The 25,883-nt window shown below is 45.6% G+C and overlaps 2 protein-coding genes across 13 annotated transcripts in view; both read left to right on the top strand.

Annotated features, from left to right (window-relative positions):
• Window positions 1-1,542: 1,542 nt before the first annotated feature.
• LOC309591449 (torsin-1A-interacting protein 1-like) lies at window positions 1,543-12,112 on the top strand (the record flags this gene model as incomplete). Its single annotated transcript, XM_082313822.1, has 6 exons — window positions 1,543-1,948; window positions 2,262-2,330; window positions 6,147-6,266; window positions 7,485-7,541; window positions 10,143-10,202; window positions 11,304-12,112. 6 exons carry the CDS (start codon window positions 1,543-1,545, stop codon window positions 12,104-12,106), a joined length of 1,515 nt encoding a protein of 504 aa, XP_082169948.1. The 3' UTR covers window positions 12,107-12,112.
• Window positions 12,113-12,236: 124 nt separating this feature from the next.
• Window positions 12,237-25,883, top strand: part of CEP350 (centrosomal protein 350) — an 87,109-nt gene continuing 73,462 nt past the window's right edge. For 10 of the 12 annotated variants that reach the window (XM_082313811.1, XM_082313820.1, XM_082313817.1 and 7 more), the window contains exon 1: window positions 18,991-19,166. The gene's annotated coding sequence lies outside the window, so the exon portion shown is untranslated. Of the gene's footprint in view, window positions 12,322-18,631; window positions 18,697-18,990; window positions 19,167-25,883 lie in introns of those variants that run through there. The other 2 variants (XM_082313814.1, XM_082313815.1) reach the window with 2 other exon arrangements.

Below are 25,883 nucleotides of genomic sequence, written 5' to 3'. Positions count from 1 at the left end.
GAACTCCAGCTCAGCAGGTGAAAGAGGCGAAGAAGAATCAACAGCAACTAGGGCAATTACAAAGGACAGGCTATGCAAATATTTATGTAATGTAATCACTTAGTAACTTTCTTTCGAAACTTGCTAATAAAGAGATACTACTTGTAGCCGTAGTTCTGCCCCGCAGGTCTTTTCTCCTTGATCTGACCCGCATGGGCGGTTCAGCTGTACTTTGAAACCTCCCAATGCGGTATTTGTGGCATCCTCTTTTATTTTTGCTTTAGAAAACATTGCTCAAGGTCTGTGTTCTGCTTTTGCATGTTAAAAGGCGGCAGTATCTATTGCTGGTACAGAAGGAGGTACGCGTAATTTCTCTCACATATATTCACTTGCTTCTGGATGAAACTGGAACATTTACGGTGTGCAAAATAGCATTAAAATCGTTTTTATTTTGAAATGTACGTACAGACAAGACGGTTGCAGAAGTGAAGACTGAACAGCACTTCCCTCACCCAGCCCTCTGGTTTGAGCGCATGGAACACGTACACACCTACCCCGTTTACAACCCTGCAAAACAAATAACATCACAAACGTGACGTATCGGGGGCATTGTAGGTTAAGATACTGCTGTGAGGTTTATTACAGACGTCAGCATCATCTCCCTCAATCCTGTCTTCTTCAGTATGTAGAAATCCTTTGGAATTGGGAAAAGGGCCTCCATTTGCGGAGCAACCTGTTTCCAAACTGGCCCTGAACTGCTGGCCGCCCTGCTAGGCGCCCGCGCAGCGGCTGAACGCCTGTCCGCTGCAGCAGCGGGCAACACCCGGCACGGGCGGGCGCGCAACGGCGTCAAACGCGGCCCCTCCGCGCGAAATGTCCCGGTAAGCAGCAGCCGCACCGGGCGGGCGCGCTTGGCCGGCAGCCCCCGCCGCTCCCTCCCGCCGCCGCGGCAGCCGGCCGCGCCCCGCCGGCCTGCGGAGCGGCCCCGCCGCGCTCTCCCTCCGGCGGCCCCCGCGGGAGGCGGGGAGCCCCCCCGCCCCGGCTCGGGGCTCAGCCCACCCGCCTGCCCCGGCGCGGAGCAGGCAGCGCCCGGGGCCCGCCGGAGGCTCACCCGCGGCGGGGGGGACGCCGCCGCCCGCGCCTCGGTCCCTCAGGTGGGGGAGAGAAGCGGCCGGGCGCGGCCGGCGCGCCTCCGAGGCGTGAGCGCGGCAGCGGGCCCAGGCCCGCCCGGAGGCCTCCCCGGGCCCGGCCTCCCCTCAGGGGCCGCCCCCGCGGGGCCCCGCCGGGCTGGGGGAGGCCGCGGCCGAGGGGGCGGCTCGGCGCGCCCGTCGCTCCCTCATTTTTTTCACTGGAGGGCAGCCGCGGCGCAGCCGGGCCGCGGGACGGCCGCTCCCCGCCGCCCGGCCCTCCCTCCCTCGGCCTCCTCCCGCCGGGAGGCGGCGCGGCGGCGGCGGCCCCAGGCTCCGGCGGCGGCGGCGGCGGCCCCGCTCCCCCAGCGCGGGGGCGGGGGGGGCCGCGCGGCGGGGGGGGTCGGTGGTGGCGCGGGGCGGCGGCGCGCGGGCCATGGCGGGCCGGCCGCTGTACCACGTGACGCCGCGGCGCCCCCTCCGCGCGCAGGCGGCGGCGGGCGGGGAGGCGGCGGAAGCGGCGGGCGCTGAGACCGCCCCGCGGCGCGGCCGGCGGGAAGTGAGGTTCGCGGAGCCGCCCCCGCCGCAGGAAGGCGGCAGCTTCGGTCCCGCGCGGCGCGGAGAGGCAGAGGCGGCGGCGGGCGGCCGGGGCAGGGGGAGGCGGCGGCGGCGCCGCGGGGCGGCAGCGGGCAGGATGGTGGGCGGGGGGAGCGACGGGCAGGCTCCGCCGGACGGCACCGAGCTGAAGCGCAGGCGGAAGAGCCCCCGGTTGGCGGCGGCGCAACCGGAGGAGGCCGAGGCGGAGGCCGCGGCCGAGCCCGGCCCCGGAGGGGCGCTGGAGGGTGAGCGGCGCGGGCGGGCGCGGGCAGCGCCCCGCGGTGGATCCCGCGGTTGAGGGCGCGGTGGGGCGGCGCGAAGAGTGGCGGGCGGGCGGGCTCGCCCCCTCCTTCCCCGCGGGCGGCCTGCCTGCGGCGCCGGGCGGCAGGGGCAGCCCGGGGGGATGCCATCCCGGACGGCCGTGCTGGAAACGCCGCGGTGTCCCAGGGAGTCGGAAAGGGGCGCTCGGTGCTCCCGGAGGGCTGTCAGCCCGGAGCCCGGTGGGCTTGGCGTGTGCTGCCCGGCCTTGCCGCGCCCTTCACCTGCTTCTCGTTTCAGGGGACGAGCGTCCCTTCGGGAATCCGGACTCCCTGGCGCGGCCGCCCATCAGAGCGCGCAGACCGGCAGGTGGGTTTGGCCGCGGGGCGCCCCGCTCGCGAGGGTGCCGCGGCGCACGAGACGCGGGGGCGCGGGAGCTCGCGGGGTTTTGGCTCCTTCGCGGGTTTTGCCGTGGTTCTGGCGGACGGGCGAGTAAATCCCGCGGGGGTTTGCCTTCCCTACGTAAGGGACAGGGAGCGCTTCGCCGCCGGCGCCCGAAGGGATCGGAGCGCGCTGAAGCCCTTAGGTGGCTGCTTTACCTACTGCACCGCTTGGAGCAGTATTTTGTCACAGCCCTAAAATGGGGAGTAACTGGTTTTACTAACACTGCCTGGTTTTTAAAGGCTGAATTTAAATAAAGTATCTCGAGCTGCAAAAACAGGTGGCCGTAAGACTGCTCCGTGCGGCGAGCAGCGGCGCTTACGAGGAAGCGCGGAGTTGGGGCTCGCCTGTCCTTTCTCTGAAGCACCAAGCGTCCATTGGTACTTGCTCTTGGACGCCGTTGCGTTAGCTGTGTGGCACCGTCTTGTTTCTTTAGTTGATGAAAATCGTATTCTTCTCAAAACTTAAGGGAGATGCTAACTTTGTATAATACGGTCACGTGGCTTTAGCCTGCCATTCCATCAGAAAACTGCAAGCAAATTGCCTGTGTTTCCTTCCCCTTTAGTCTGTTGGTCTATTTTGAGTTGGACTGTATACATCGTTAGTATGTGGCAATTCTAACGTGGATGAGTTGGGCTAGCCTGAGACTATTCTCCATTCCCATCTGTATTTTTGCGACAGGGCTGCCACCAAGCTCTTGTTATGGCTGGAGTGCATGGCCCTGATTATGTGGCATGGCCCTTAAACAGGGCCGCCAATATTACGCTTCAGAAGCAGGATTTCCAGGAGGCGTGGAAAAACCTTATCTTGAGGGAGGAAGAGAGAGGTTATGATTATTTCTTTGGGAAAGTACAAAGGTTTATCTGTGAAAGAAGCCGTGGGAAGCTGTTACTCCCAAGTGGTGGCTAACAGGGTACTAACATGTTTAGTATTTTAAATGTCTGGGCTGCTTTGGGAAGTACAGCTGAGTGTTTTTTTGTTAATTTAGACATCTCTAAAAATGAGGTTGGAGGGAGAGATGCCTTCCCCCTACCTTCCCGAGCTCTTAACACTGGTATTTGATTATAGCCACAACAGGCATAAAAGTACAATGTTAAGAGACCCTAATGTTTTATATAGGAGCAAAGGAGTGATTTCCCCCCCTCACAGTCCTCCCACCTGTATTTACACAGTATTGGGTTTTTTCTGCAGAGTTGAGGGCAGACCAGGGGGAACGCAGGGTCTGCGAGGCAGCGGGACAAGCAGGGTGGATTTTTATAAGGACGTAATTGCCATGCTTCCCTGAGAGCAGAATGGAAGCAAAACCACAACTTGAGAAACTGGTTTCTGGCTTCTGCTTAGAGGTTTTAAATATAGATTAGGAAACTTGCTTCTAGAGCTAAAAAGCTTTAAAAGCCTACAAACCCTGCCTCGAATCAGGCATCTTCTAGATGAACGAGCTAAAGCAATCTCTGTTGAAGTTGTCTTAAAATATGCAAGTAGAGTGCGCGACTGTACAAGTTAAAGGCAGGCGCTAGGTGTTTTTGGCACTCGAGTTTGTGCTGTCCATAGTTGCTGTGGAACATTGCGGCAAACGCGTTGCAGGCTTGTCTTTGTGTTGAAAAAGATTGAACCCACAGGGATAGATACGTACCAGACTTAAAAGAACAAGTTCCGCCATGTTAAAATAATAGCTATGTATTTTGGTCTATAAACCTGTAGTTTATGAACTCAGATTTCTGATCCGTTTGATTAAACTGGCGTATGAAATGGGGATAGCAAGAAAATGGTCTTGGCAGGTGACCATGCAGAAGGTGGCTGGCTGGCAGATTTAAAGTGGATTGGAAAATCCTCACTCCTTTGGATAGGAGGCTTAAGGCCTTGTAAGGGAAGAACAGGCATGTCTGGATGGGGATTTATGTTTATATTTAGGAAAGTTAAACTTCATGAACGGGGAGTTTACTTTTTTTCTATAGGGGGTACCATGTGTGCTGTCTGCTTGCACATGTGTACTTGTGTCTTCCTCTCTGTTGGCGATACCCGCTGTTACAGAAGGTGCTGATTCACAAGCTGTCGTCATGTGAGAAATGAAGTTGTATATGTTTACATCTTTCCTTTTTGCAACAACTTTTAAGAACGCTTTGAGAGACATAGAGTACCGATTGATGCAAAGAAGGGGAGAGGAATTGAAAAGTATGGACTGCATGAGTAGCAGTCCATCTCTTTAGATTTATAGATCTTTCTGGTCTTGTGATTACTAGCCACTGCTGCTAGTGAGGTTTTCCTCGCAAAACCTCAGTACATAGTGAACTATGGCTATGTTGTTTGGCATTCCTGAGGATCAAGTAGTTTGGTGAGTATCTTTGTTCTTAGCTTGGTGGGAAATCAATAATTTAACAGGTTTTTAAGATTGCTTTGAAATATAGTATCCCACTCACTACTGCAAATACTTTACTGTTGGACCTGTAACTTAATATCCTAGTTTAAAACTTGCAATTTTCTCCCTTGTTTGTGTTTCGGGTTGGTTTTGGGTTTTGTTTTGTTTTTTTCTCCTTTGTATGCTTCACATACACAGACATGCTAAAGCTACCAGAACATATTAGAAAAAGGCTTTCTTTTCTTGAAGTAAAATTGATAAACACTAGGTGGCAAGCTGTGTGTTGCTCTCGCGCATGTGATAAAAGAGCTATAGAAACACATTAAACCCCGGGAGAGCCCAGTACTGTTAAAAGAATAAAAGGGCCTAGTGTGAATGTCATAGAGAAAAACTTTTACCAGTTGCATTCTTCCCTTTGCTGTTTCCTCTGCTTATGCCCTTCAGCTTGATTGCTGTGTTATGGTCTCTCTTCCACAGCTGTACTACAGCTTTCTTTCCATACCTGAACTTTTTCCCCCCGCTCCTTGAATCTGGGAAACCGTGTGGTTGCACTTTATCCTTTCAAACCTTTTTGGCTGGTGTTCTGGTTTTGACTGGCTTTCCAGCCCTGACCTTTGCTCTGTGACTCCTGTTGTCCTTTATTCTTTCTAGTTAGTAACATTAACTAAGTTGGGTTTCAGCATCTGAATGGCTGTGTAATTTGGCAAACAACCCAGAGGTGTTGGTTTCGATTCTGCCCAACTACCCGAGGGGATTAAATTAGGAGCATAGGTGCCCCAGATTGCCTTTATGGTTAATGAGAGAGAGAGAGAGAAAGAGACCCAAGTAAAGGATGGTTTGGACTACATAAAAAGGGGACTTATGTTCTATATTTGCTTCTCACTCTTTTCCCCTCTGCCTAATGCTATGGAAGACAGCACAATTATTGTTTGTAAGTTGTGTGCCCAAAGCTGTGGGAAAAATTCTCTTTACTCCCATGCTTGTGTATTTACTAGTTTACACTCAATCCCTTTTAGTGTAAGGCATTTCTTGGCTCTTAGCATTTGGTGTCTTGATGTCTGTGGTTTGGTTTTTTTTTCTCCCCAAGTGTTTTTAAACCAAAGACTCCAAAAAAAAAAAAAAAAGTGTGTGGTGGTGTAGACAGCTATATTTGTAGTGAACTCAAATTCACCATAAGCTTTTCAAGTCTTAGTTGCTTTTGGTTATGTTTAAGAAAGTAACTCTTGGGAGATCACAACTTGAAAATCACTGATTTAAATCACATATGTTCTGAAACTGTGTCTTGGTTCTTCGGTTTCGTGATGTTATGAGCACAAATGATACTGCACCTATACCAATCCTCCTCTCTTTTTTTTTTTTTTTTTTTTTCCTTTTTTGCCTCCTGACAGGCAGTTCTTCAATTTACTTTTCTCAAGAGAGCCCAATAAAGGAAAAAGCAAAGGTTTGTGACAGTAACGAACCCGAGAAACCAGCAGAGCATCAACCAAACATTTATACGCTGTTAAAAGGTAACAACACTAGTTTTATCAGTACCTTTTCCATGGTGTAACAAATGGTTGCTTAAATGTGGTAAAATGACATTCTTTCAGTTCTATTACAAAAGGGGGAGTTGTTGAGTTGAGATCTGAATGGATGAAGAAGTTTAAAAAAAAAAAAAAATTCAGGTGTACTCCTGCCCATGAGTCAAATTAAAACCGATTGTAGTATGACAGTCATCTGCTTGGGTATAAAACCCTAAAGTTCAAGAGAGCGCAGTTTTGAACTTTGATAAATACATAGCTGTCTGTTTTTTTGAAAAGCAAAACAAAAAGATAAGTAGTATCATACCTGCTTCAAAAACTATTATGAGAGTGGATCTTTAATTGCCTGAGGCAAAGCAAAACAAAACTGTTCTTTTTCTAAAAAGATGAGTTACTTTTGACTTTAGGAGGAGGAAGCTGACTATACCAAGTGATTTCAAAGTGAGGGAGCACTTTTTCTGTTCATGGCTCAAGAGATTTTTCTCGATGTGTGTTACAGAAGCAATAGGGAAAGAGAGTGCGGCAGTGGCTTGCATTCATTCAGTCAGTAACAGTCCTAATCACACAGTGTTTATGGGAGAGCACTGAAAGCGATTGTAAGCGCAGACTGACAAAACACAGACGTGAACCAGGTAGCTGAGATGTGCACCAGAACATATCTATGTCAGCCTGCTGTTTCCCAGGAGCACATGCAGGCATTTTGCTCAGGCAGCTAAGAACAGGCCTGTGTTTGCGGGAGTCCTCCCATCCCGTCTGATAGCAGTGTTGTTAAGGTGATAGATTTACACTTTATTTTGGTTTTCCCTCCTGCTGAATAGTTTTGGTTTCAGAAGTGACAAATCTGGTACCCTCCACTAGCAATCAATTAACGCTGCTAATTTCCCTCCCATGCTTTGCATTTTATCATTATTGCATCATTACTTTTTTAAAGAAAAAATTGGAAGGATAATTTTGTGTCATATTGGGAAAAGCAGGGTGAAGGGCCAAATTAAGCCCTTCTATTAGGTAATAGTAGCTTTCTCCATCTACTGAGGGGTCCAGGAGGCTGTCGTAGAGCGCAGGCTGGGTTTGGCAGCACAGCGTATACTCCTTCCCTAATAACCTTTGAAGATTCCGTAGACAGAACTAAAAGCATGCATGGCCTGTCTGTCTTATTCTGACCTCTGATGTGATAACCAAGTTCTTTCATTTGTGCTTTGGTTTCAGAAAGAAAGGCTGACTTCCTTGAGAAAAATCAAGAGCACCACTCCACTACATCACAGAGTAAGTTGAAAAATAGGTACCTAGTCTTTCCCTGTAATTAAGTGAAAAGTACAGAATTATTTTCATTTCCTCCGCTTCCGGTTTTTGTTGTGCCCTGGGATACTCTGTCTGGGAAGGTGGAAAGGGACTCAGGAGGCAGATCCAAATGGAAGCTGGAGAAGGCAGCACATTCCAGAGCCAGAGCTCTTCTATGAGGTTATTCACCTTGCTGACCACAGAAAATGACCCACTTCCCCCCCCACCCCCCCCTTTTTTTTGTCTGAGTTAACAAATGGAGTTGACTCATGGGACAATAAGTACAGAGCATGTACTAGTGGCTTTGTGGGGGTGAGCTGAGGAAGGGAACGAAACCTTCACCTTTTGGTAGCACTGAATGTTAGATCAGTTAGATTGTTAGTTAGATTAGTACACATCACCTTCCCTTCTCGCTGTTGCCTGTGTAATGGTGGCCTGCTATGATTGTACTAGTTGTCTTATACTCCTGGAGAGGAGCAGCACTTTTCTTTGCTGGCAAACTCCAGTCTGTTCACCTAACGACCAATTCCTTGTGTTTCAGATTTTTACCTTTGGTTGTTTTTGTGGATTTGTTGGTTTGGGTTTTTTTTCGTCTTGGAAGAGCAATTGAAGGAAGAGGGGGAAAAAAATTGTTCTGAATTCTTAGTAGCTGCCTGTTCTTAATGTCTCGGTGCCTGTTTCTATCCTGAACAGCTATATATAAACAAAGTCTTGTAAATCAGAATTCAATCTGGAGAACCTGGGGGGGTTGTTTGGTGGTTTTTTTGTCTGTTTGTTTTTTTTTTTTTAAAACCACAGTGCCTTCCAGAAGAGAAGATCGTTTTGTGGTAGCTGCAGATCTATGAAAGGCCTTGAATCGATGCAGGGAGTTCTCCCTAGTCTGGTGCTTTTTCTTTCCTGTGCCAGGGGTAACAGGTGCTGCAGGAGTGACCAGTTGTGTGTTGGGTGAAGAACTTTGGAAAATCACTTGAAACTCTGCAAGTCCTAAGGTGTCTGCAGAAGTTACGCCTTTTGAGTTAGGCAAGACAAATAATTTGCTTGGCCTTCGTGCAAATTGTGTTGTAAATAAGGCAAGATTCTTAGGTAGGATAGGATCTGGTTTTAGGCTGTTTATTGAAATATTTTTTCCTTTAGGGTATGAATCACAGCTGTCTCCTAAATATGAAACCTAGTCTCTGCAAACAGCGCTACATTGTACAGTATTACAGAATCAAGGTGATTTTGATCTGTTAACTATTAGAAGACTTATATAAGCTTAGCCAGTTACAAGCTCCATGTCTGTGCCCTAGCAGGGCGGGGGGTTGAAATTACAGAACAGAGTAGCTCATTAAGCCAGTTAAGCTCCGGCTTAAACCAGAGCTGCTTTTAGCACCTTCTGTGATTACATTCATACAGAAACAAGGTTATAGAATTTATTTTAGTGTTCTTGAAATAACTACTGCAGGGTGTGTTTGTTCAATTTATTCTCAATAGTGCTATTGACAGCATCCTGATTTGGTTATTAAAGAGCCTTCAGCTTTGAACCAGTTGCTGTAGTTCACAAGGAGCCAGAAATTCTTGTGTCTTTTTAATTAACTGACTAAATGCAGAAAACATGCTGACCAATAATTGCACTGTATATATTCATACTGGGTCTCTTGGGAAAGTTGTTCATAACACTCTTTTATAGATAATGTCTCTTGTATTTTGCTGTCTGAGCCCATTTAAATAAATAGACCAAAAGTATATTTTGAAGTTGAAAGCTTGCATTTTGCTTTAAAGGCACAATTCATCCCAAGGAATGGACTGCTGATGAAGCCGGCCTCTGACCCAAGATAGATGGAGAGGGAATATAAGACTACGCCTTTAACATATCGCTTTGCTTTGGCTACTTATAGCTTGCATTATGTTGTTTTTCTAATATGTGTGTTAATTGAGCTTCCATTTTTCTGGCCCTCAAATTCCTGAGCAGAATCAGGAAACTTAATTGGGACATGGGATCCTTGCGCAGAAAAGTAGTTTGTTAAATCGCTGTCATTTTGTCATCTAGTACTTGAAATGCCTCTGGTTTCATTTACGTAACTTTTCAAGAGTTAAAAATCTTCGGAAGTGATTTGTGATAGCTTGGGGACTTGTGCTTTTTATGCAAGATTGTCAAGATGGCTTAAGAACTGACATTTGGCAAAGAGCGTAGATGGACAGTTGGTCTGCCAGTTGAGTGGGACTTCTCAGGCTAGTAATAGCAGTGAACGCATCATTTTCCTTATTCAAGACTCGCCTTGCTTGAGCACAGGAAGGCGAATGACGCAGAAAAGAACAGAAGGTCCCATATGTGATACAGCACTGCCTGGGATGAGGTCAGAGCCTCGCCTTTGCTCCCGCTTAGCAGGACTGCGTTCGCTTCAACGGGGTGTTACGCAAGGGTGCTTCGTTAACCTTTCTGTACGCTCTCTGGAAGTTTGTATGTAAAAACATAACTAAGAACAGCTTTTCAATGAAAATACTGCAGTTTGGTGATTTCAACTCCCTGCCACGTTCCTGCTGGAAGATTGATTATAAATGTTGTCTTAGTATTTTTCTCATGTTCCTTTCTTAATCTCTTAACAGGCAGAAGTAAATTTCAACAACAGTCCAGTATAGGGAAGCAGTCACAGCCTTTGGCCAAAAGTAAGACTTCTGCTTTCACTTCTGTTTCATGTGTGTGTTACATTTAACCATTTTCATGCCTCTCCAAGCATTAGATTTCCTGATAGCTGGTGTTAAACCGAGGGTCCTTGCCAGAACAGATGACTTGCTTGCTAGGGCATGTGTTTTCAGCATGAAGGAAGGAAGGAAGGGTCTTGTATAATAGGTAACATTTCCGCCTGAATTTAAGGGCTTCCATCTGTAGCGTTTACAAGATTTGCTGCAAGATTGAAACTGAGGCAGGCCTAGTGGTGTTCTTATTTAACAGCTGTTGTGTTGCTGTCCTGATTAAAGTTAGGATATAAAAAGGTAGCGTAAGGTATACAGTTCGTTCTTGTTCCCAGGGAGGTTGGTATATTTTGTCACTAATTTTACTGGGAACAGAATCGAACCTTATGCTTGTAGTAGGTCAAATAAGTGTTAATTTAACTATTCAAATACAAAACCAAATCAAGATATCTGATATTGTATATGCTTCCTGTGCACTGTTTGCTGTGTGTACTCTTTGTGAAGCTGACTGATGTGAAGACCACAAATGTTTTCTGATAGTGTTGATCACCAGTGTTTGAGATGCAAATACTGCTGCAGAAACTATTTTTATCCTTATGGGGATAGGGAGGAGAAGTAATGACACAGAAACCATTCTGGTGATGCTAGGTTCTGTACAGGGCTTTTTCTGCAGAGCCTAAATGTAGGAAAAAGCTTGACCTTTTTCAGAACCGTTTTAAGCTCTTAGTTTGGATTTGATTAAATAAAGTGGAGTATTGATAAACTTTCAGAAGAGCTCCTTTTTCAGAAGAATGTCCAATTTCGTAGTCAATCTGGAAATGTGTAAAAAATGTCCTTTTTAATGCTCTCACTTCATTAAGTTGCTAAAGAAGTTCAAAGGTGGTGTTTCTTTTTTTTTTTTTTTTTTTTTTTAACTAGAACATTTTCTTTATGCTCTTTAACTACTTTACCGGTAGCTTGAGAGTGGGATGAGTTCATTGAATTCTACTGTTTCCTCGTATTTTACTCTCACTTGTTGACTTCTGATTTCTTTTAAAACATTGTTTTCTTCCTGTTTGCTCCTCCTTGCTATAGGTGATGGTGAATCGCAGAGTGGATTTCGCAAGAGCAGGACGTGGTTACTGGTTCTGCTAATTGCTGTCCCATTGCTTTATGTCCTGTGGAGTGGAATACCAAGCTTTCTGGATGCAACTTTGTCAAGTAGAGATACTCAAATTCTGCAAGCGTTTCGGGCCCGGATGAAGAAACTAAAAAATACGTACCAAAGTCAGGACCCCAGTCTGTGGAGAAGAACCCACGTGTTCCTTGAGAAACACCTTAACGCTTCCCATCTGCATTTGGAGCCAGCCATCTTATTGTTCACAGCTGGCCAAGAAGCTGAGAAGGCGCTGAGGTGCCTAAGTAATGAGATTGCTGATGCTTTTGCCTTCTCCCAGAATGCTACTACAATCAAAATTAATGGGGCAGACAAAGCCATATTGGATAGTGACATTGTCAAGGTGGAGGTAGATAATGAGCTCAGCTCTGGGTTCAGAGAAGGCAAGAAGGTAGCAGTGGTGCATCGATTTGAGTTACTGCCTGCAGGCTCCACCTTAATCTTTTACAAGTACTGTGACCATGAAAATGCAGCATTTAAGGATGTGGCTCTTCTGCTGACAGTTCTCCTGGATGAGCAGTCGCTGAGAAAGAGTCTCACCTTGCAAGAAGTTGAGGAGAAAGTCCGGGATTTCCTCTGGGCAAAGTTTACCAGTTCAGATGTTCCTAGTTCTTACAATAGCATGGACACAGATAAGCTGAGTGGACTGTGGAGCCGTATATCTCATCTTGTGCTGCCCGTTTGGCCTGAAAAGGGCCTCCCTGTGGAGGGATGCACATAAAAGTTACTGCAGAGGACTCGCGAAAGGAGGAAGACAGAAAATGTATGTTGCAATGGCTGAACAGGGAGGAACTTACTGCAGCTGCTGAGCTCAGGCAGCATACGGTCCTTTCTGTGCAGAGAAATTCCACCAACTGGCAGGGTTGTTTCTGCGCAAGTAACTAGGGCTTCTCTGAATCAACTGCAGAATGTAAGCAAGAAACTTGCTGGTTGTTGGTAAGTTGTGTTTGGTGACTTATTCAGGTTTGGCATCCTGGAGCTGGAAGTAAATGTCCACTAGTGCAGAACCACTCATCTGCTTCTGAAGCTGGCTTGGTGCGCTATTGGCTTTGCTATGAGGATCCTTTTCGGGTGGTGCATAAAGCTGGTATTATGTTTTGACAAGGTAATAGGATGCAAAAACATTACCTTCATCTGCCAGAATTGCTTACTTTTCTTCTAACATAAAAGAAAACATATATGTAAGAAAAAACATAAACTGAAAATGATGATAAAGTGATGTGAGTATAAGCACAAGCTTTTTCTTGATCCATCTGATCACAACATAGATGTCAGCTGTCTCTGGCTACTTCTAGAAATGGCAAAATTGCTTGAAAGATTCGTGACTTGTAGAGAACCTTTCAGCAAGCGTATCTTCCTTAAATGAGCCTGCCCCAAACAGTTCTGGAGAGTGAGAAGAGCTGAGGTACAAAGGATTGCTTATATGTTAGAAGTACTGACGTCAGTTAAATCATCCCTCAGCAGCTCTTTGCCTTGCTGCTTCCAGGAATTCTCTGCTCTTTATCGAAGTTCTGCAAGTCTTAAAATTTGGGGGGAAATGATAAAATGCCAGCCGTGTGTGTGTGTACTAAAGACCTGTTGCATCTCCTTTCCAAACAAAAGTTTAGGAAGACATAGGTTATTTCTCATTTTAATAAGATAATTATTTTTGCATCAAGAGAATTTATTTATTTGTGGTACTTGGTATCCTAGAAAAATAACCTTTCTTCATGTGTCTGCATATAACCTGCTGCTTGCTGTATAAGCTTCTAGTGAAGAACAGATTTGCAATGCATGTTTTTAAAATACATTTTTTTTAGCGTGCCTCATGCTGAGAATCCCTCACACCAGACTAAAAACATGTACTTGTTTCCATTATAAGTATTTTGTGTAAAAAAAAATAAAAAAAGTAAGAGAATTGCAGCACTTCCATGTCATTGCTGTTAGTGTATGCTCTTGAACCATTTGTCCGTGTGCATTTGGTTTTATTGAGTATGAAGGAACGTGTGAAGACTGCTCTCAAATTAATAGGACGTTTTCTTGTAACAGCTGAGAGATTAGTGGCTCTTGGACCCATCCTTTATTCACAAACCCCTTGAGCTGTCCTGTTGCAAAAAGTCCGTCTTAACCAGGAAAATGTCTTGAGGTGCTGGAGCTTCTGGCTTCTTTGTGCAGGCAAAGGTTTGGGGTGTTACATGGAATGGACCAAAATCAGCTTGAGCATATAAAAGAACACAGTTTGAGAGACACAGAGCTGTGGGCACTTAAACCAGAGGTGGATTTGTTCTAACCACCGAGAGCCAGCAATGAATAGTGCGTTCTATTTTAATGGGAAGAAATATAAACAGTAAAAAGACATGGAAGTGCCGCTGTTCTGGGTGTTTAAGAATAGCTCAGGAAGGAAAAGATGGCATTTACATTTTGGACATTTCACTGGACAAATGTTTTTTTAAAAAAACAACTGTGACTTATTTCTGAGTGTGTCCTGATAGCATATCTGTTTGTATATTATGTAAACTATTTTAGTAATCATTAAAAATAAACTTACTTGTTTGTTTTATAACCTGTTTTAAGATTTGCCCATTGGATTTTAAGTGGTCAGACTTTTTTTAAACATGTTTAAGATTGTTCCTTTTACCTTTGACCAAATACAGATGCCTAAAATACAACCTTTTGCAAAATTTGGAACTTTTAAGAAACTTGAGTGGGGTGGTAGATACTGGGATGCAGATGCATGTATTTGATAATATCAGGGCTTTTCTCTAATGGGGCGCAATTCAGGAAATTGTAATAGCTCTGGATTGTCTTTTCCTTGGCGTTCTTGTACTATTCCTCAGTTCTGATGTCAGCTGGAACTAATGATAAGATATGGTTCGCTTGTTTCATTAGTCCGATAAAAGACTCAGCAGCTGACAAAAGGGATGACTTCATTCTTGTTCCACTCCTAGCTGCACGTTCCTGTATCTCTGCTGTTGCAAACTAGTGCACTGTGAACTGACTGGAGGGACAGTCTTACTAAAAACTAGCTTATAAAAAAAGTATATACTTAGCAGAATTGGCAACCACAAAAAAGACTTACGTTATGACATGAAAGCAGGAGATTCTATGCTCTTGTACTATTACATATGTTTATATTACATATGTAATCCAGGTTATTTTCTGTTTCTAAAACTATGGAGTATTAAAGAGCTATGTTCCCCTGTTTCAAGACAAAATAGGAGGGTGCCTGGAAACTAAAGACTTGATGTTCTACTTAATGTTGTGCCAGACAAAGGAGAATTACTTCTTTTTTTTCTGTTAACGGTAGGGAAAGCGAGGCGTATTTCCAAATATACGATGTGCTGCTTAGTCTGGAAAAATAAATCAAAAGCAAAATGTTGTACACAGCAGCCCCTTCTGGAGGAGGGGAAGGCTTGGGATTAGAAGACTGTTCCTGCTGTTGAAGTAGTAGGTCATTTCTGTAGCTGTTTGTGGCTTTGTCCTTAAAAGGCTCTCATTAAACATCCACAGGTACTTAATGCAGATCTCATTAAGTAACTCCTCCTCAGCCAGAGGTGAGGAGTAACGTCTGTCTGTGTTGCTCACAGGCAGCTGATTACTATCCTCCTTGTATAATTATTTCATTGCCTGCAGCAAACATAGCTATTTGATGTTTTCCAAACTGTAAAATACTTTGGCTTCTTCTAGAGAAATCGCACTTCTGAAGTTGAACTGTCCCTAACTGTCAGCAGCTCCGCAAATTAGTCTGTGACAGCAAAAATATGCTTATGTAGAGCAAAGACACCGGGTCTGGCCTTGGGACTGAGAAGGGGATGTTTCTTGTTCTGTGAGCCTACAGCATACAGACTTTGGGCAGAACACGATCTTGGGGCAACAGAACCAGCTGCGCACCAATTTGCAGACAAAACTTCCAGCACTCTGCAAATTGGACTGGAAAACGCAAACGGCTCCGTGGCTTGCGAGCAGATGGACACCCGCAGCTGGCCAGAGCCCCCTCGCAGGTAGCCAGCCCAGGCGGAAGGTGGAGCGTAGCCCCTCTCCTGTTACTCCTGCTGCTGCTGCCATCGAGCACCTGGAGGGTGGCGATACCAACACTGTCTTCAGCAGTGGCTGTTGTAAAAGGGACCTAGAACAACGGGCAGCCCCGCCTGTTGTTACCTTGTCTCTCACACCCTGCTCTGAGTCACCTGGCACTGAGCAGTGGAGTTTTGAGCGTGCAAAGCAGGTGCGTTAAAAGGACTAATTTTTTTCCCCAAACAACACAAGCATTTGCTCATTTTCCACAAATTAAAAAAAAAAAAAAAGTCATGGTTTTCATACACTTTTTTTGAAAAATGTTTTGAACTAGTAATCGATTCAGCTCAGAGTGCAAAAGGCAAGGTGAACTGTATGTTAAGGTAGGCATAAAAGTATTTGTTGTACAGAATGCAGCTTATATGCACCATCTGCAATGCAATTGCCAGCACGCTGTATTTAGGGGAAAAAAAAAATCTGGTTTTGGAAGTACGTAATGATACATGAACAACTTGCCAGATTCTGTGCTAAGACCCCGTAGCACAGCTGGAAAATGATGAGAACAAATCTGAAGTGATCCCTTCTCTGTTCTATAAGCCCAAATCACGCAGAGAACAATTTTTCATGCATTGTTTCTGCTGTAAGACAAACTGCAAAATTGTAAGAGTATGGAGAAGGTGGGGGGGGGGGGGCGTGTTCCTGTAGTCCTCACAGCCGCCCTGTGTCCTGTTTTATTGTCAGCTCCTGACAGTTGGATTTATAATTGCATGCCTGGACAACCTCATTCCACGTCCAACAGGTGGAAGCACCCTTCCCCGAATTCCTCCGTGGCTCTTGGGAGCCAAGTCAGTCAAGGCAAGGGGGGAGGGAGTCTGGGGGGCTCCAGCCTTTCAGCTGCAATAGCCAGCTGCCCCTTTCTATATTTAGAAGGGGTGTGCAAGAGTAGTATGGAGTGGAAAACTTTCCAAACCTCTCTCTTAAAGCTGCAATAACCAAGTTAGCGTAAGATGAGATTGTGGCTCTTTACTTTTAACTTACTATCTGTCTTCATCCACCGCTTTCAGTGCTCGCTTGGGCAGGCGGTGCTTGCTGCGGTTATCTCCGTCGCTTTGCAGTTTAGTGAGCAGTTCACCAAACTGGAGTGTGTTCAGTCCTTCCTTTTCTCTCAGCTGTGGCTGTTCGCAGGTAAATGGTTTCTTTATTTCTAATCTTAGCGAATTTCACAAGATTACTGCATTTTCCATAAGAATCTCTTTCTCTTCTCTTTTTGTGTGATGTTTGCCTGTCAGAGCTTTACGCCCATTGGTAGGGGATCTTCAAAAAAGTAATCTAAAGTTTTACAATTAAGCTCCACTGGCAGATACAGAAAACAAATAGAAGCCATACAAAAGCAAAGCCAGTAGACAAACATTGCCTTTTAATTTTATTTGACTGACTGAAAACAAATGATTTTCATGTTTGAGAAAATCCTGATGTGATGCCTTGTTTGCCTGAGGATGAAAAGGAGGAGCATGAAACTAGATTAACTGCTTCCAAGCAGAAAAGAGAAACTATGTTTAAAAGCGTAATTAAAGAGGTAGTGCATTACAAAAGTGCTGAATAATTTAAATAGGCTGCCAATCCAGCAATATTAAGCAGTAAATTTAAGTAAACACTAGGTGATGACGGGGAATGTAATACTTTAATTTGCCCTAGTCTGCGATCAGGGCTCCCATACACTGTAGTAATATTGTTTTCATTGACTGAAATTGTCATTATTATTATTACTTACAGTCTTCTCCTGCATTTGGGAGGAGCAGGCTTGCTCTTTGAGAACTCAGGAGGGAATTAGGCACTACTTACCGCTTTTTCCCATCGGAGCTGTGCTCGTCTTTTCAGCGTTCACGTATTTTTTCCCTCATCTGGCAAAACGAAACGACGTTCAAAGATTTAACCACTGACATCTCAAGCTTACCTCTTGTTTCAAAGGCAGCATGCTTACGCTGGAAAATATACTCTGTAATTAGTTCGTGTATGTAAAAGAGCTAAATTAAGGTTAAATGGGTATCCTGTAATTGTGACGTGATTAAGTTCTGTGTTGCCAAAGCTTCACAGCTGTAATGGTCTCTTAGTGTTCTGGGTGTTTTTATATGGTGTTCCCATATTGGAATAATTTATATGCAAAATGTTGACCATTCACAAGAGGAGGGGCTATGTAAAAATAGTTTGTTTTTAGTTAAGGGGAAAAAAAAAAAAAAGCTCCAGTAGTTTTAGTGATCCTTTAGCGGTTGGGGTAGGTAACTCCCCGCCCTCGTGCTCCCCCAAGAAATTTGGCATCTGTAGTCAAACAATCATACTAATGACTGAAACCCAGACTCTGGCGAAGTTGTAGACAAGCCCTGAAAGACAGATTCTAAAAATAACTGTAGGAAGAATTTCTTCTTTCCTATTCTAATGACCTTCCTTCTTCAGTGGAAATAATTTTGTTAGAGCTGGGTAACATCTTAGACCTATTTTTGAAATGTGGTGGTTTTAATGCATCTTTGGGGTGGAATCTATGCAATAGAAGAGAGTACGCTAACAAACTCTTCTGGGTTTATAATGACTGTTAAAAGTGAAATTAAGTCGGTGGTACTCAGTCAGCTCTGTGAAGTTTTGCAAATGTTGCTTATTTAAACTTAAATTTGGCAACTGGGAGACTGTAATCAGAGCTGCTTTCATTTTGCAAAAAAAAAAAAAAATTGAATTATTTTTATAAAGATGACTTAGCTATGAATACAAATGACTAAAAAATGGTGCCCTAGTTTTGACTGGAGCTGCTTCAGGAATGCCAGCATCAGCATTGGCACCGCTCCGCAGCAGTGGTTTAATAAACATTGCGAAGTCCTGTTCTTGCATCAAACCCCAGAGCTCTGCCACAGCTCTTTTATTTTCACATGATTTGCATGTGGACTGAACTGGCAAGTCAAGCCTGCACAACCGTGGTCGGGGGGGGGGGCGGACGACTTTGAGGAAAATATCAGAGAACGACATTTTTCTGAGGCTGAGGGAGGGCCTGGCGCCCCGAGAGCTGTGAGGACGCGAACCTCCCCGGGCCCGCGGGGGGAGAGCGGGCCCGGCGGGAGGCCTGGCCGCCCTCGCCCCGAGGCCGGGAGCCGCCGGCCGCCTCGCCCGGGGCCAGGCGCGCTGCTGCGTGGGCTTCCCGGGCACCATGAAAGGTGCGCTCGGCCGGCGCCGCCCTCAGCCCTTCCCGCCGCCCGCGGTGCACCTGCAGCGCGACGCGCCGGGCTCCGCTCCTCACCTCAGCCCGCCCTGGAGCCCGGCCTCGGCTTCAGCAAGGTAGGCGGGCTGCGGGGCCGCCGCGGTGCCGCTCGCGGAGGCGGCCCGGGGGAGAACGGCGCCGCGCCGCCCCGCTGCTCGGCCGCGGCCCGCTGAAGCGGTGGGGCAGGGCGGGGAGGCCGCGCCGCACCCAGCATGGCCGCCGCCGGGGCTGCGGCGCGGGCGGCGGCGAGGGGGAGCGGCGGGGCGCCGCCATGTTGGGAAGGTCGGCGGCGGGCCGGTTCTCGCGAGACTCGGCCGGTCGCTCCCGCCCTGCCCCGCGCCGCCGCTCTCGCCGCCGCCGCCGCTGCTCCGTGTCAGTCGTTGGCCGGTAATGGCGGCGGGCTGGCGCCGCTGAGGGGGCTGCGCGCCGGCGGGCAGCGGAGCCGAGCTCGGGGCGCCGCCAGCTCCCGCCGCCCTTCCCTCTGCTTCTGCGGGATGCGCCGGGACCTGCCCCCGGGGCGGCGGGCGTCGATCGCCGCCGCGACCAGGTGAGGAGGCGCCGGGAGCGGCCCGTGCCGCCGCCCCAGGCCGCGCTCGGCCCGGCGCCGCCGGCGGCTGCCGTCCCGCTGGGGGCCGGGGCGGGGCCGGCGGCGGGGGCCGGGTTCGGCCGCTCGCGGGGGCTCGGCGGGCCCGGAGCGCCGGCGGCCGGGCGGTGCTGCCGGCTGTCACTTGGCTCGGCCTCCGCTGGCGCCGCCGCCGCCGCCGGGCCCCGGCGTCCTCCGCTTTTCCCGTCTTACCCGTGAAGTCTCTCTCTCCTTCTTCTAGTTTGAATTTGTTTTCTGCTGCTTGTTGTATCGGGGGGTAGCGGAGGAAGGGAGAGGGCAGGGGAGCTCTGGTTTCGCTGTTGTCTTTTCGCCTTGTATGGGAAAACCGCCGGAACCGGGTTTTTCTGTGAAGCTGCGCGGGCTGCGGCTCGCCGGCCGCCCCCGAGCCGCCTGCCGGGGCCGGGCCGAGGCCGCTGCCCCCGCTCCCCTCGGGAGCCGCCCCGCTGCGCTGGGTCAGGCCTGCGACGGCGCCTTTAAAGTTTAAACGTGCGCTGTGGTTGTGCCTGTGCCGCGGGCCGCCTGCCCTGGGGCTGGGGCTGGGGCTGGGGCTGGGGCTGGGGCAGGAGGGCCGGGGTGCCTCGGCGCCTGCCCGTGGCGTCCCGGGGTAGCATCTGCCCCGAGCGTTCTCTGGCTTCATTGGCGCCATTCATTTTGGCTGCTGTTAGCATAAAGGATTTTATACTAGTATGACTGTGGCTTTTTCTCTGTGGATGCAGTTTTCTGTGATATAATGCCTACTGTTGATGTGGTTTTTCCGGAATAGTTTATCTGTCTTTGGATGTAAGCTGTATCTCAGCAACCAAGCGTCTCCTGGCACGTTGTGTACGTACCCGCATGTAGAGGTTTATGTGTCAAATAGCTTCATTGTGTAGATGAACGCTCCGGTGTCTTGCACTTGAAAACTTACAACTTGACCTGTCAGTTCTGTGTTTTGGTCATCTTAAACTACTTCACAGGGCTACAGAGCGCACAGGCTTGAAAACTCGTTCGAGAGCATATTGCGACCAAAAGCGTAGTACTTGTGGGACAAACGTGTGTGGAGCTGTAGACGGCCAGGCACTTGTTCTGTCTGACTGTCTGCATGGACAGGCTAAGTTACATGAACTGCTCACTCTTTCATATAGTTCTGGTTGCTACAACAGTTTCATTAGGTAATGCTTTAGATAATTAAATGTGACTGAGGGTGTGGCCATGCAAACGCTGTAAACTGTTGAAGGCTTCAGTTTCTGTGAGTGACGCCACCTTAAACAGAGGTACGCTGCATCCACTAAATAGAGCAACTTAATTTATGTAGTAATGACACATTTCTACAAGGGGCCTGGGTACTGTGGAAATTATGTCGCTGATTGGTATAGATCTTCTGGTAGACTCCCTAGGTTAGGTGTGGTGGCAACTGAAAGCACATGATTTTAAAACGATAAAACATTTCGTTTGCATGCATTTGTTTTACTAAGCTTACTAAGCTTTGGTGCATAGCTTAAGTTTGCTGCTGTAACACTGGGAAGACTTGGTGGATATAACAGTCCCAATGTGGATGCTGTCTTTCGTGTCTTGAAATAACTTTATCAGCAGTTTGTACCACCATAGTAAAAGCATCCCTTAGATGGATAAGAATCTAGCCCTGGAATTGCCACTTCTACTCAAAAAGTTTTCTTAAGTATAATGAACTTTCTGCACCTCCTTGCACCCCTCTGCCAGACATACTGCTGGTTTCTGCTAAGAAAGTTATGTTGTATCAAACACACTGGTGCATAAAGTAATTCATGTGGTTAGTCATACTGATTTTAGTATGCCCAGATGAGGCTATAGTCCTATTAACATCTTCAAAGTTAGACTTGCATTTGAAATCAGGAACGTTGGTGCACGTAGCACTCGATCTATTTTATATTGCCATATCTGTGGCAGTTAGGTGAAGCTGCACATCGTAAGGTGAGTGAACATGATGTTCTGCTGTCGCTTCTCTTCCCCCACTTTGACCAGTTCTGGCATTGACCATGCAGCAACCTGATTCAGCTTGATAAACTGGTAGAAAGCTAACCCAACAAAAAAAGAAAAACTGAATAATTTTCTGCTGGGTTAGTGAGTTGAACAGGCTTGTGACACAGTCAGATGAGCACTGCATCTATCACAGAGGAGTGGTAAGGTTGCTAGGGAAGGTAGGGAGGAATATATGCATTCCTTCATCACTGTTGAGTTGCTAAACCTGCTTAACTCTACCTTAGAAGTTTATATCAGGAGTGTGACTTTTTTATCAGTATAGCAGTGCTGTTTGAACGGTGCTGCTGATGTACTTAAACTAATATAGTTCATGCTACTCAAACCAATACAAGCTGTGTTAATAAGACAACAGGTATAGTGGTATAATAATGATAACAGAAGGGTTTTGGTAGTCGAGTGCAGAGAGGAAACTTTCCCAGTACAGTTAATATATTAGGCACGTGGCTGGATCAGAATGTCTGCATGTAGAATTTATCCATAGATATAAGTGCTTGGAAGATACATGTGTATCATTGTGCTAATGATATAATAGACTTTAATGGACTACTCAATTGAGGATAAAATTACTTGTATGCATAAGTCTGAAACCTTTGTCAATATACTGGTGAAAGAATAGAGCAAATAAATTAACTAATCAATTATACTAGGTCAATTGAAACTTACTGAATGCTAACAGAAATTCTGGCTGTGTTTTAGCTTAAGAACACTCCTCACTGAGGGCAGAATTTTATGCTAAGTCTGATCTGTGGCAAAAGAGTATAAAAGTTTAAAAAACAGTTACATTTTTCTCTGATATTTTCCAGTCATATTAACATGATGTGTTATGATTGCTAATAGCAAAATACATCAGGTGGAATTGTCATACTGAAATAGAAAAGTCTGGATTTAGGGTTTAGGTACTTAAAGCATTTAATGGCATGCAATTATTTAAATATGAGAAATATTTTATTGCTGGTTTTAGCTAGTTCAAGAAAAAGTCTTCTCAGCAGAGTCCTGGCACTAGTCTTTGTAATGCCAGATCAGAGAGAGCGCTGGTGGTCACAGTTCACCTTGTCATGGGTTTTTTTGGTTGTTTGGTTTTTCTTTTTTTTTTTTTTATGTCTCATATTGAGACACTTTTCAGACACTGCTTCTGGATGCAATTTCAGAGCAAAGGCATCAAACTTGAGAAAGTGACATTTGGAACATTTTCCCTGAAGTTTTTATGCACTTTATTCTGCTTTGAAAGAAAATAGTGATCAGTCTGCAGTTGACACAGCTGCAGATGAAGTTGCTGCTCTGCTTGTATGTCCTTGGTAATGTTGAGCAGTTGAAAGCTGTTGTCTTAGACTCTCAAAATTGGCAGGTCTGGTTCTTGTACTTGGCTGAGAGGATTGCCTGTAAGTTCTAAGACAACTCCCTCACAGCGGAGTGTTCCTCATGAGGTGAAGGATAGCGGATGCTGACCTTTTGAAGACAGGACTTGTTGAAGAATTTGAGCATATTCTGCTGAATGGATTTATTATGGGCTGCAAGAATTGAAATCTTCCAACATGCAGTTTCTAGTAACTGGAGATGGAATGAGTGAACTTTTGTTATGAAGTCCAAGGAAACAAATGCAGGTGTGTTTTATTTGTTCTTGAAACTAGGCTATGTAGCTTCTGTTCTTTTCTGTCATAAATGTGAAGATCTTTGAAGTAAAAAAAAAAAAATACAGACCTTCTGAATGGATGGGCAAACCCTCATGTGCATCTCCGTAATAAATGGATGCATTCTCTGTGCCTTTGTACTCTGATTTCTTCACGAACAATGAATCAAGTTACACTAGCTGTCACAACATTCATTTCCATAGATTTCCTCAGAGTACCTCCTAGCATGTGATGCAGCACAGTAAGACCTTCAATGCGTTTTACTTTCAGTAAAACCACTAATCTATTTTTTTAGTGCTGGGTTTTTTCATCACTTTTACATTACTTGTGATGAAGCAGAGACAGTTTTGCAAGTTGCCATGTCTTCTCATAGCAGAAGTGTGTTGTAAATGTCCATCCTCAGCATATAGTTGGAGAGAATCAGATTCAGTAATGTTTCATTTGTAGAAAAATCTTCATTATAGTTTGGATGTAAATTTAGTAGCTGACTGTTGCCAGTGATTTAATCTTAGAGCTCATGAAACATATTTGTATTTTTCTACTACATTTTCTGATGTTTGATGGATGTATGACTGTTGATGTCACTTATCTTCCTGGTTAAGTTAGAGGTAGTGACATGTGCTTTGACATTCTTTACTGCTTTTCTATCTGCAAGTGTGTGATGTATCTTGATTGCTCTTTTTTTTTTTTTTTTTTTAATGACCTTAATATCCCTAAAAGCTTTTTTTATATTTTTCTAGCTTAAGACAGATCAAATTTTATTCATATATTTCTTTTACTTTTGAAGCTTTCTTGGTTTTAATTATTATTTTCCAATGTCATAATGATTGGAATGTGAATTCTTCTGGTATATTTACTGTTTGCGCTACAACACAAAATACTGGATATTATGTAAAATTTTACTCATTCAGAGCAGCTAACATGCACAAGCTCCTTGGGCATTGCTGGTGTTTGTTACTTCCAGCTTTTTCTTTTATCAGCTTTACACAGTTGCGTCCATCGTCATTACATACAGCCTTGCTCATAGGGTGCAGTGCGGTTTAGACTGGTAAAATATTTCTAAGTCAAATAGTATTAGCAGCCAGTCAGATTAAATACCAGCAAAACTACCTATAAAGGCAATCTGAATAGTTTGCACCCATTGACTCTTTAGCTCAGCACCACTTAAATCATCAGAAGAAAAATCCCCAACTTTGTAGCAGAAATAATTTTGGAGGGGCAAAGCAGAGATTACAGACTTGAGATAATATGGTGGAGAAATGTTAAGATGAAGTTTGTGTCCGTGAAGCATTGTGCAGTTGGAGTTGTACTTGGATTTTGAATATTAACTTCCTTTCAGAACCTTTGCCCCTGAAATACATTTCATTTGAAGGCTTATTATATAAATGAGCATTGAAAGAAGGTGAGGGGAGGACCCGTCTGATTCTGCAGAGTCAGCTATAGATTCTGGAGACGTGGCGCTTTTTTGAAAAATACGTCATGCTTTTGTTTGTTGTGCTGGAACTTGTCCTCAGTCCTGAGGAAGGTCAGTAAATCACCTGCATCTAATTGCTTTGAGAGACAAAGTTTTCTCAAAATATGTTGAGGCCAAAAAAAAAAAAGTATGTTACTCTTGTATCAAAAAACATTTTAAAAGCCCATCAACATAACCAAAAAAAGTCTTAGAACAATGCATTATGGATATTTTTAGCTCTTATTTAAATGGGATAATGCGATATGGTAAAAGCTTGGATTCCAGAAAAATGAGTAGGTAAAGGTATTTGTATTCCAGACTCAAGCATATCATCATAAACTGTATTCTGTGGTATTTGAGGAGACATGGAAAGTGTTTCTGGCATCTCTAAATAGAAATTCCATCACTTTCAGTGGGCTGGCTCAGAAAAATAGTTTGCTTGACGAGGTCTGATTGTGTCTGTCCACCTGTGTGTGTCTGTTATTGCCAGTAACGCAGAACTGTAGCTGTACAGACAGGAGCTCCAGAAGGTCTTTAGGATTCAGAAGTCAACTTTCAATTATTTGTACGTGGAAACTTAAAATATTTTTGTCAACAGGAAAAAACATGCCTAAAACCTTTCATTTGTCTCTGTGCCCGTTTCCTCCATGGACGAGTTGTCTGCGCTGTGCGAGGCACGGGTGCAGTGGGACACGCTGGAGCAGGGTGTACAGACCTCTCTGGTGCCCTTGAGCTCCAGTGGTGTCTCCACCGGCAGGAAGGTGGTGATGGGAATGGCTCTTGTTTTCCCCAGTCCCGCTCACTTTCCTTGACGTAAAGGCAACAGCAGCCTCACGCATTTGCTCTTGGGGAGCAACTACAGATTGTGATACACGACAGCAGCTAGTACGTGACTGGGACTGATCGGGCTGTTCCGCGATTCTTCCATTCCTTCTCCTTCTGCTTGCGCAGAGGTTGTAGCTTATACTACGACATAGCTAAAATTAATAAAGCAAAAAGAACAAAAAAGCTACTTCCAGACCTTACCAGATTCCCAGTCCACTTTGCTTTACGACGTGACTTTCTCATTACCTTATCCCATTGACTTTCTGCCTGAATAAGGCAAGAAAGACCAAGGCATAAAGAAAGGAAAAGATGGCTTCTTTTATTGGCACTGCTGCCTTATTGTAGCTTAAACTGTGTAAAGTGCTGGCCTTATGCAATGTGTGTAGTTTGTAGCAAAACGTGCCACTTTGGGGATTAAACAATTAAGAATATCCCATAGAAGTCAATATTAAATTTGTTTAGTTCCTTACTCTTAGCAAAGCTTCATCTTTTCTTTTGTGGTATCCCCTTCATTTGGTATCCCTTGTGTTTTTATAAGAAACAAAGTCCTGAGGAATACTGTTTCCTATGCATACAGGTGTTTGTTTTTTGTTTTTTGTTTGTTTGTTTTTTTTTTTTTTTTGCATAACCACTAAATGTTTGTGAAAATAACAGTGGGCAATCTCTTGCTCACATTCTCTGCCTTCTCTGAATCTGTATGATTCAGTTTCCTCTCCCGTTTCCTTGTTTCAGTGCCATGACTTCTGAGTTTCCTCT

This window comes from Platalea leucorodia (genome assembly GCF_965183815.1).
Source record: "Platalea leucorodia genome assembly, chromosome: 5".
Classification (NCBI taxonomy): domain Eukaryota; kingdom Metazoa; phylum Chordata; class Aves; order Pelecaniformes; family Threskiornithidae; genus Platalea; species Platalea leucorodia.
Note: the sequence above shows the minus strand (reverse complement) of the source record. Positions and strands in the feature narration are given on the sequence as shown.